Here is an 11956-nt window from a genome sequence, read left to right as displayed (position 1 = left end):
TCGCCGGCGCCGGGGAGGCGTGGTGGGGGTTTGTTTTGACGGGCCATAGTACCCCTATTACTACTGGGGTTATTCTGAATCACCCTGTATATATATATATATATATATATATATATATATATTTCTGAAATTAAATAAATACAAATAAAAACACAAATATTTCCCGAATTCACGCAGAAACTGAACCCGACACAACTCGCACGTCGGCGCGCGAAGGTCTTACGATGCATTTTCGGCAACTCTCTAGGAGGCTTGATTCGCGGCCAAATTTACTCCCGACAGCCTACACTCACAGCAATGAACAGAAACGCCCTTCGCACTTGGGATCGGACGCCAGCACTGAAATTCGAAAAGACTGCGTCGCCGGAAGAGCGAGCGCAGCGTGAACGCGAAACGCGAAAATGGCGTATCTGATTGCAGAGTGTGAGCGAAGCCCGCGGATTTACATTACGCATGATAAGAGAGTCACCTTACCGGCACAGTCCTCCGAGCGTTTTCCGGAATGATCTTGATGAGCCGACAACCTCGCTCCTTGTTCTCTTGCTCGTTTGTTCATTCGCACGCACGTTCACTCGCGTTAAGAGTTCGCACGCAAAAGCCTCGTCGATCGGGCTCGATGCGCAATCGATGGCAGCACCCCCTGCGTGACGTCGCGGCGCGTGATCACGTGCTCGGCGCGTGGGCACGTGCTTGGCTCGTGCTCCTTCGCCAGGTGCATGTGCCCTTGTGCCTAAACGCCAATCGCCTATACTTCAAGACAGCGACTTCTTAAATTTTGTGTCCGGGTTTTACCTCGGCGATGCTCCATAAGTTCGACGAGGTACCCGAGTTTATATACAAAGATAAAAACTAATAAACGCAATGCACGCGATATAATATAGTATTCGGGCCTTTCGGAGATTTCGGTCTTGATCTTAGGAATATATTTTTTATAATTAAATAATAAAATACAGTATTTACGAAACCATTTTATTCTTATTGTTTAAATATTAAGAAAAAATTACTTTTCAGTCCTGATTATTGCTACATTCTTATAATAGCAATAAGTAGTAGTGAGTAAAGTTAGATAGAATTAATTACTTTAGAAATAACAGCGTAATATTTTTAGAGAGATCTTATTAATAAAAATGATTGCGACCCCGATGTCGAAATAAGATAAAATTTAAGTGTAAAAGCTCAGAATTTGAGTCTATTCAACTTTTAATATCTTACATGATTTGAGTTTAGATCGGCCTGAGCCAGATCGTATTCTATCTTTAAAAGATGTATATATTATTTACACAAATACAAAATATTTATTTTACTTGGTCTTTTCTACTTTATTACATTTTAATATTTATTTCTTATTTATTTTATTACATTTCATTTTTGTTTCATTGAATTTTATATTTTATTTGATTTGTTTCATTCTTTATTTAATATATATTGTACTTATATCATTCTTTATTTTTTTATTTAATTCATGTCATGCTCTATTTTATCTGTTTATTTATTTGATATTATTTATTTTACTTATTTCTTATTTTTTTATTTAATTCATGTTATGTTCTATTTCATTTTATTTTTTATTTAATTTTATTTATATTTTATATAATTTATATATATATATATATTTTTATTTTTATTTTATTTTATTGCAAAATGAATCGTATATTATCACTAAGATCGACGGCGATTACGTAGACATTCACATCCTCGATGGCAAAGACCTAGAAGACGCGTAGACACTTAGTTCCTCGACGACGACTACGTAGACATTCACTTCCTCGACAGCGAAGGCTTAGACGACTCCTAGAAATTTAGTTCCTCGACGGCAATCACGTAGACATTTACTTCCTCGACGACGAAGACTTGGACGACACCTAAACACTGAATTCCTCGATGGCGAAAACCTAGACAACACCAAACACTTAGTTCCTTGACGACGAACACTTAGACACTCATTTCATCGACGGCGACTACGTAGACATTCACTTCCTCGACAGCGAAGATCTAGACAACACCTAGACACTTAGTTCCTCGACGACGATCACGTAGACATTTATTTTCTCGACAACAACCATGTAGATAATTACTTCCTCGATGGCAAAGACCTAGACGACACCTAGACACTTAGTTCCTCGACGGCAAACACATAAATATACATTTTTTCGATAGTGACCACGTAGACATTTATTTTCTCGAAGGTAAAGACCTAGAAGACGCATGGACACTAGTTCCTCGACAGCGAACACGTAGACATTCATTTCCTCGACAGCGAAGACCTAGACAACACCTAGACACTTAGTTCCTCGACGACGAACACGTAAACATTCACTTCCTCGATGGAAAAACCTAGACGAGACCTAGATACTTAGTTCCTCGATGGCGACCACTTAGACATTCATTTCCTCGACGGCGAAGACCTAGACAACACCTAAACACTTAGTTCCTCGACGACGAACACGTAGACATTCACTTCCTCGATGGTGAAGACCTAGACGAGACCTAAATACTTAGTTCCTCGACGGGGACTACGTAAACATTTACTTCTTCGACAGCGAAAACCTAGACGACTCCTAGACATTTAGTTCCTCGACGGCGAAAACCTGGACAACACCTAAACACTTAGTTCCTCGATGGCGAAGAGCTAGACAACACCAAACACTTAGTTCCTTGACGGTGAATATTTTGACACTCACTTTATCGATGGCGACTACGTAGATATTTACTTTTTCGACGGCGAAGACCTAAACGACACCTAGACACTTAGTTCCTCGACGGCGAAGACGTAGACACTCACTTCCTCGACAGCGAAGGTTTAGACAACTCCTAGACATTTAATTTCTCAATGGCAATCCTGTAGACATTTACTTCCTCGACGGCGAAAACCTGGACGACACCTAAACACTTAGTTCCTCGATGGCGAAGACCTAGACAACACCAAACACTTAGTTTCTCGACGGCGAAGACTTAGACGACACCTAGACACTTAATTCCTCGATGGCAAACACGTAGACACTCACTTCCTCGATGACAACCACAAGAGAGTTGTGAGAGAGACGAGAAAGCAGAGAAACAGACGAGAAAGTCGTGAGAGAAACGAGAAAGCCAAAAGAGAGACGAGGGACAAGTTTGAAAAAAGGGACAAGATTGAAATTTGCGAAGAAGAAGACGATGACGACGATATAGAAGACCAAAGAGACCATACAACATTGAAATTTTATGAAAAAAAGCGAAGAAAAAGACAGTGACAACAACAGCGACGAAAATATAAATTATAGACGAAAGGGGACAAGATTGAAATTTTGCGGCGGCGACGGCGACGGCGACGGCGACGGCGACGGCGACGGCGACGGCGACGGCGACGGCGACGACGACGGCGACGACGACGACGACGACGACGACGACGACGACTCTGAATGACATAATATCGGACAAAAAATGCATACACTTTATGCGCTTATGCACTTATGGATATTGCTGTTACAGTATTGTAATTAGAAAAATATAGATTTTTTCACAAAATTAGGCATTTACCGATATTATCCAAATAATTAAAAGAAATAATAATTTATTCCTACAGAGTCGTTATCCGTCCAGTAAAGGATACACTGTAACGTCTCTGTTAATAACGAAAAAATATACTTGGCGGGAGACGCTACCGCGTCTCCTGATTATCAATATGGAAAAATTATCGTAATCGCGCAGTGTTTAAGATAATGTGTTGTTGACACATTAGTAAAAATCAATTCTTCAAGCATTAATATTAGTCAAAATATTTATTCATATTATTTACTGTTAGAATCATTATATTATTATCGTTTTAGATTAAATGCAAAAGAATTTAGTTATTATTAGATTTCATCGATTCCTCAGAGAGTAAAATGTTCAGACAGCAAAGACAAAGATTGAATTCGTATAGTGTCAATGCATTAGAGTTTTGCAATAAAATTGAAATATTAAATAAAACATTTGCATTTTATTAACATTTTTATTTATTTATAGAATTGAAAACATAACTTCAGTATTTCATATTTACAAAAAAATTAATAGTTTAGAATATGAGTACTTACAATCAATATATTGAACAGTATAATATTCAACTTATTGTTAACCAGATTTTCGCTAAAATTGTAAAAGTAAAAACAAGATAAAATTTGTGTAAAAATGTCTTTTGTTATTCAAAGGATGAGAATCTGAAGCGGTATAATAAGATTAGCACAAAAGTATAAAATTTTTAACTTTAAATTCGAATTAGGTTTTCATTCGTTGCAATAATAAATTTTACTGTCAAATCGCAGATAATGCTTATCTAATATTAATTCTATCTTATTATACTTTTATGATAGCGTTTTGTTTCTGCAATCACGCATAAAACCAATTTAAGAATCACGTCGCATTCGTTAGTCTTGCTTTTAACTGAAACAGTAAATACAACAATTAAAGTTAAAAACTTTTATGTCTGAAACACTTCCAGATAACACAGAGTTTAAAAAAAAGTCACTCGTACGTCATCAATTTTGATTTTTAGATGCAAAAAGAATTTTTTTCTAAAAATTCTGAAAAGGAATCTTTTTGCCTGAAAATGAATTTAGAATTGATGGCATACAACTGAATATACGAATGAATTTTTTTTAACTCTGTGTGCCATTTGGGACTATAACAGTTAATTTTTCAAATATAGATAAAATTGCAATAATTAATTTTCCATTAATTTAATTTATAATTATGACAATTAAAATATAACTAAGACAGTAAATTATTTAAATTTTCTGAAAAAGTTTATATTTTTTAAATTATACATTTTGATTTCATGCCTTTTAATCAATATTTACCTCGATCGATACAGATATCTAATATGTTATTTCGTACAGCAATATCTTTGGTGTTTAAATGAGACTTATTGTCCATCTCTTCCTTCATTCTTTCTACGTTGATGTTTGTACCAACCATCTGGAATTTGTATATTGCATAAGCAAACATAAAAGTACAAATATCAGAAAAAAAATAATTAATCTATTAATATAATTTATTTATTATAATATATAAACATAATTAAAATACATAAACTGACTTTGAAAGAATATTTCTTAAATTTGAATTACTTCTATATACTTCTATATATTACGTCAAAATAATCTTTATTTCACGTTAAAGTGACGTTATTAATCCTAGGTATATACACTGTTTTTTGGACGACGTCGTATACACACTGGGATCCCGGGGACCCCATCTATATTTATTGCTGTAACTCTAGTAAAAATGGATATATTTCAATTAATTACTTTTTAATCGATAGAGAATCGACCAAGGAACAAACCCATAATGTTTAAAAGTCGATAGAATTAAGGAACTCGACTAAGATATACAGGTTCAAAGAAAAAGAAAAGTTAAAAACGCGAAAAAATTTCGATTTAGCTCCTTTTTTCAAAAAATCATATCTCTTTTGTTTAGAGACTGATTTGAAATATCCTTGAAAATTCTGAAAGGGCATATTTGAAATAGTAACAAAAAAATTTGGCAATCTGATATTTTAATTTTTTACAAAACTGCAAGCAGTCTCGGAGACCTCACGCTCACTTCAACTGTTCACTACTCAGTTATTGAGCGACAATTGCCGTGCGTCAACATGTCTTCCTACTGAAGAAATCTCAAACTTTTTTTACGTTAATATTCTAAACCTCTCCCCTCCCAATTTCAGAAATGCCAAATCGAGAAAGTTTTGCTGGGGTCCTGGGGATCCTCTCCTCTCCGCCAGTGTGTATATCTAGGGATAGGTTTAAAATATTATCTTTTGTATAGAGTATAACAGAACGATCGTATCAAGTTAGTTTTTCAAAAAATATTCATTCTTATTTTCTTAAAAAATGTTTCAGACAAAAGTTATAGAATTTTAAACGACGTATTACATAGTAATATAAATATAACTTTTTGAATAGCGTTGTTGAAGTTATATAAAAATTACATTGAAATTTTTTAATGAAAACTCCAATTTTTTATTGAATATTTTTGCTTTTTAAAACACTATAATAAACAATTCTTTTATTAAGTACTTTTAAGTTATGAGAGTTGAAAGTATCCAAAGTGTACCACAAATTAATATTTAAAATCATTTAAAAAATGGGTTAGATGGCCAATCATGAATCAGAGTTGGTCATTAAACTGAATTGAGCCAGAAAGAAAAAAAAACGTCTAAATTAAATAAGAAATCAATAATCTATTAAACCAAGAAAACTTAACAAATAAAAAAAATTCTATTACAGTAATTTTCCTGCAACTGTAAAAAATAATTTGATAAATATGTTGATGGAGCAAAATTCCACATAAATTTTCCACATGAAGCAAAATCTGCACAGTCTCTTGCTTACAGTACAAAGTAAGGTCTATAATTTTACGATTAAACATATGAACTGTATGTATTTTTAAATAATAATTGAAATGTATCCTACTAATAATAATATTGAATAAAGTATAAAAGTGAAACTTTTTTGTTTATAATTTTGTAACGAATAACGTCTAAAATTTGATGATCATGACTTTCATATAATATATTAAAATCAAAGTCGATGCTGCCTCTCTCCATCGACATATTTAGCAACATTTTTTGATATAAATAAAAAGTTATTATTAATAAATTATTTTTGATATTTTTAAATTTTACCAGTCCTTTTTTCTGAAGTAAGCAGGCAAATAGACAGCTTACTTTTAAAGCTGAGTTGTTAATACTTGCTGTTTGTACTTCATCGTTCACTAGTTGATCCATCATCATTAAATCTGCTATAAAATACAAATTACTTATAAATTTATATTTTTAATAAAATGTTAATATTTGATACAAACAATTTCATTTTAATTTAACAAAGTTTGTCTAAATGTACAATTTTTAATTTCAATCAAAATATTAGAATAGTTTAATAACATGTAACTATAAATATTTTAATATTATCATTTAATTATACTTAAATAGGAGAGATTGAGGCTTATTTGCACAATTGACAATTGATATTGAGTTCTGTTTACGGATTTATGGCGAAAAAAACAATAGAAAAGTTACTGAAAAATATTTCTTTATAACATAGATATTTAATTATCTCTAAGTTTTATTTAAATCAAACAAATATTACAATAAAAAAAAGAGAAAAATATAATTTAGTTAGAGAGATAGTAAAGTCTTACCAAACGCAATAATTTTTGTACAATGTTTCCGTATGTATTGTTTTTACAGATTTGAAAATCCTTTTTTAAAATTAAAGTATAGACAATAACGAAATGCGGATGAAACGATTCTGTATCAAAAATAAAAAAGTTTTCAACAATTTATAGTTTTTATTAACGACTTCTAGCGTCATTTGTAACAACATTTGCTTGGCATAAGAATTTTATACTTTGTATGTATAAAAGCTTCATCCGCGTTGGAACTTACATAAAAGAATAGTACCTACTGTGTTTTTAATGAACCTAGACGTTTTGATATAAGAGAAAACATTTGATGAAAAAGCGTATATGTATGCATGCAACATTGATAGTATCGATACATTATTTATATGTGGATTTAGGAGATATTAACGCATTACTACTACTATGTCAATATCATACATATGTATAAATACACATACATATGTATAAATCAGTAAAACGACGTCATGAAGTTTAGCCGTCATTCCAGCATCGCCTTAATATTTATTTTTCTATAAGCATTTGGCTATTTAATTATTATAGAATAATTTCAAAAATGCAATTTTTATTTTAGATCACATCTGCGATTTGTTTTTTACTTTTATTATGCTAATTTAATATAGAGTTTATCATATAGATAACTTATATCATGATATTCATCAATTTACTCCAGATAAGTTGTCTACAATGCAACATATTTGTACTTTTTGCTGCAAAGAAACTAGAACAGAATTGTTTCTGACATGTAAAGAAAGGTTCTGTCTATCATAGTATAAATTATTAGTTAAATTATAATAAGTATAGTTAAATTATAATAAGAATAGTTAAATTATAATAAGTAGTTGATTAAGAAGTCAAATGCTGAAATTGTAAAAACTGTATCATCGAGCTCCGATTTTTCCTAACACGACATATCTAAATAAATCAATAAACCAACTCATTTATACTCACCCGCAAAAAAACCGGGCACCTAAATTTTAACTCAAATTTTTAATATCTTTCAATAGCGGTAACTCTATGAAAAATCATCGTATTGAGATGAACCTAAGCTCAAATTAAAGCTTGAACATTCCCTTTGATACTAAGTAAAATCAAAATTGAGTTCCAGAAATGCTTTATAAAATGGCGGACATTGAAGTCAGGCTTAGAAAAATAGGAAAAAAAACTTTTTCTTTAAACTATTGCGCTGGTCAGGAAAGTTGGCTGCCTGGCATAAAAATTTAAGTTTTCAAGCTAATTGATCTCCTAACAAATCCATTTTTTGATCATTTTTCTACGATTTTTTTGATAAAATTATAATGTTTTAAAAAAAGTGTTACAAAACAGACTATTTTTTCTTGTCTTAATGTAATTCATAAACAAATTATTGTAGAAAATTTTATTAAAAAATATAAAAAAAACTTTAAACCTTGAAAATTCTTAAAAAGCAAATTCTTTTTCTTATGTAAGTGCGTGTATTTATAAATACGTATGTGTGTCCTGCTCTCGGCGTTACTCAGGATCAACGATGTAGATGTGGCAGGAATCTGATCCCGTGTGTGTGTGTGTGTGTGTGTGCGTGTGCGTGTGCGTGTGCGTGTGCGTGTGCGTGTGCGTGCGCGCGCGCGCGCGCGTGTGTGTGTGTGTGTGTGTGTGTGTGTGTGTGTGTGTGCGTACTCGCGCGCACATTTAGTAATGTGTATTGCCTTTTCTCGCGTTTATTAATTTGTGTATTTGTTTGGGTATATTGTTAATCAGGTGTCTAATTGTTTCTTGTTCTAAATTATTCTATTCCTCTTGCGTGGCGGAGTGCTGCTAAAGTTTGAGCATTATGTTTTCTAACTTTTCGTTTTAAAATACTCCATAAATGCTCTACAGGATTTATATCTGGACTCATAGCTGATCATAAAAAATAGCCCGTTTTTAACACTTTTTTTTAAAACACTATAACTTTGTTTTAAAAAATCGTAGAAATGTGATCAAATAAAACGTAAAAATGGATTTGTTAGGAAAACAATAATCTTGAAAACTCATAAATTTTTATGCCAGGCAGCCGACTTCCCTAACCAGCGCAATAGTTTAAAAAAAAATTTTGTTCCTATTTTTCTAAGCCTGTCTTCAACGTCCGCCATTTTATAAAGCATTTTTGGAACTCAATTTTGATTTTTTTTAGTTATCAAGGGGAATGTTCAAGTTTTAATTTGAGCTTAGGTTCATCTCGATACGATGATTTTTTATAAAGTTACCGCTATTAAAAGATATTAAAAATTTAAGCTAAAATTTAGATGTCCGGTTTTTTGCGGGTGAGTATATAACGTTAAATGAAAATTATTATTTATCACTTATAATATAACTTGGAAAAATTTAATTTTATAACAACTTTTGCTGAGTGCACTTACTGAGATTTACATTTGTTTTATTGAAACAGATCTGTACATCCGTTTTCGACATCGATAATAACTCCGCTAGTCTATCTGTGATATCATCAATAAAGCCTGCTGTCTATAATAAACAAATAAAATTAGAAATTAAAAATAAAGAAGATTTTAATAAAAAAGTAGACAGTGATTATTCCATACAGCACACTAATGTTGAATCAACATCTTAGAAACGTTGAATTGCAAGATTGCGTTGTAGCAACATCGCGAAATGTAGATTCAACGTTGAAAAGATATTGCAGAAACGTCTAATGACCGTTGAAATTGATGTTGTTAGAACATCTGTAAGACATTGCAATTCAACATTGTTTATTATTAATTTAATCCGCACAGAATAATAATATTTATTAGATGTCTATTCGATTTTTATCAAAACCAAAATATAAATAATTGTAAAACGTTAAAAAAAAATAATTTAAGTATACGGTGTTTCTAAGGGATCAATTCCTTTTAAATTAATATTCATATACAACGGTCACCCATCCAAGCCACGACCGCCACCAACGTTGCTTAACTTTTGTGGAATTGCAGACACTTCGTGATGATCCATGAATACTTGATGTTAATATCATGGATATATATGTTCGTAATAGATCAGATTAATAAAATTATCAGAAAAACGAAAATATATCTTTTTATAAATGTTAACATACAATAACATGATCGATAATTAATATGACAAACATCGATTTCCGCGTAAAGATTTAAATATCGTTCGTAAATGAGCCTTGTTAAGAAATCAAGTTGAAATCGTGATAGTTTCTATTTACGTGAATCTGTTCCTATTTAACAAAATTAACTAAATTATTTGTTTATACATACTTTGAACACAGAAAAATTTTAAAATATAATTCAAAAATATATGATTTATTAAAATTTTATTTGTTTAAAAATTTATTCTTTATTTAATAAAAATTAGATATATACTATATTATTTTTTTAATGTAATGTTTTTTATTAATTGTTTCAAAAGATAATAATTTGTTTTATATAATTTCAATGTTACAGTTTATATAATTTCAATGTAACATTAAGAATTAATATAGAAAATGCAACATAGATTCAACGTTGCAGCAACATTAACAATCAATATAGAAAATTCAACATATATTCAACGTTGCAGCAACGATTAACAATCAATATAGAAAATTTAACATAGATTCAACGTTAAAAAAATATTCCCACCACAACATTCAACATTGCAACGTCTCAGCAACGTTCTTTCAACGTTTTGTGCTGTATGGGTATAATAACAATTAAGAAACTCAGTAGTATCTCGCGTACAACGTAGTTTTGTAAAAAATGACTCGTTAGTAATTTTAAAAAGTAACGCGTTAGTATTATTATTATTTAGAAAGTAACACTTTGTTATGTTTTCCGTCACTTTTTTTGTAATACTAACAATAAAGTATAAATATTCGATTTTAAAATTATATTGTTTAATAATAAATATTAAATATATAATCAATATTAAAATTATATACTAATAATTCTCTGCATAGCAAGTCATTCTTTATATTATCTAATCCCATAAAAAATCTTTTTATAAGAAAATATACTCCAAATACATAAAAAATGTCACTTACATTCTTTCTAAAACTAAAAACAATTTTTTTTATAATTTGAATATACAATTATTTAATAATTGATTGATCAAAGATAGTCATGAAATCAATAAAATTATAGCCAAGTTATTAAACTAGCCTTATTATTTAAAAAAAAACCTCAAAAAAACTTATTTGTGAAAAACATTCAAAAATTTTAAAAATAGAAAAGTGATAAACTGGATTATAAAAAAAATTTGGCGTGCCTGGGTCGTTTTAAACTGCAATAAAATTAAACGATCCGGGCACGCCAAGTTTTTTTTCATTATAATCCAGTTTATCACTTTTCCATTTTTTAAATTTTTGTTTTTCACAAATAAGTTTTTTTGAGATCTTTTTTAAATAATGAGAATAGTTTAATAACTTGGCTATAATTTTATTAATTTTACTATCTTTAATCAATCAATTTTTAAATAATTGTATATTTAGGTTATGATAAAAATTGTTCTTACACGGAAAGGGACCCAAGTGTCCCCCTCCGATTTCGATGAGCTTTTAATAAGTTATTCTATAGACAAAACCGAAAATTAAGCTACCGCAAATTCGTGCCGCTTCGCGCTTTTAAGGGGTGAAACACTCCTTAGAAAAAAATCGGTATTTTTATTTCAATGCGAATATCGTCGAAACTAGGAGAAATAGAAAAAAATGTTCCGAATAAAAGTTGAATCGCCTTAAGAGTACTTTATAATTACAATTAAAAATAATTTTTTTATTGGTTAATTTTTTGTTTACCCCAACCACCAAAAATTTTTTTGAATTTTTTGAATTATTTTTTTT

At 30.7% G+C, this 11956-nt stretch overlaps 2 protein-coding genes across 3 annotated transcripts in view; one reads left to right on the top strand and one right to left on the bottom strand.

The window, feature by feature from the left end:
- Positions 1-11956, top strand: part of LOC105448005 — a 26434-nt gene that overhangs the window by 9281 nt on the left and 5197 nt on the right. The window lies entirely within an intron of this gene.
- Positions 3954-9838, bottom strand: LOC105447818 (pheromone-binding protein Gp-9-like). Of its 2 annotated transcripts, none has more exons than XM_011686027.1 (5): positions 9717-9838; positions 9537-9639; positions 6644-6756; positions 4818-4935; positions 3954-4401 (listed from the first exon to the last, which is right to left on the bottom strand). In XM_011686027.1, exons 2-5 carry the CDS (start codon positions 9586-9588, stop codon positions 4307-4309), a joined length of 378 nt encoding a protein of 125 aa, XP_011684329.1. In that variant the 5' UTR covers positions 9589-9639; positions 9717-9838; the 3' UTR covers positions 3954-4306. The 2 variants fall into 2 exon arrangements, with proteins under 2 accessions (XP_011684329.1, XP_011684328.1); XM_011686026.1 differs by having other exon boundaries at positions 6644-6759; positions 9717-9833.

Source organism: Wasmannia auropunctata, unplaced genomic scaffold (assembly GCF_000956235.1).
Source record: "Wasmannia auropunctata unplaced genomic scaffold, wasmannia.A_1.0 LD336090.1, whole genome shotgun sequence".
Classification (NCBI taxonomy): Eukaryota; Metazoa; Arthropoda; class Insecta; order Hymenoptera; family Formicidae; genus Wasmannia; species Wasmannia auropunctata.
The sequence above is the reverse complement of the archived record's forward strand: the minus strand, read 5'-3'. Positions and strand labels throughout refer to the sequence as shown.

Coding starts and splice junctions, on each gene's coding strand:
- LOC105447818 (XM_011686026.1), bottom strand. CDS start 9,588: ATGTCGAAAACGGATGTACAGATCTGTTTCAATAAAACAAATGTAAAT. Junction 4,936..6,643: donor TACTTCAGAAAAAAGGACTG/GTAAAATTTAAA, acceptor TACAAATTCCAG/ATGGTTGGTACAAACATCAA. Junction 4,402..4,817: donor AGATATCTGTATCGATCGAG/GTAAATATTGAT, acceptor TTACTGTTTCAG/TTAAAAGCAAGACTAACGAA.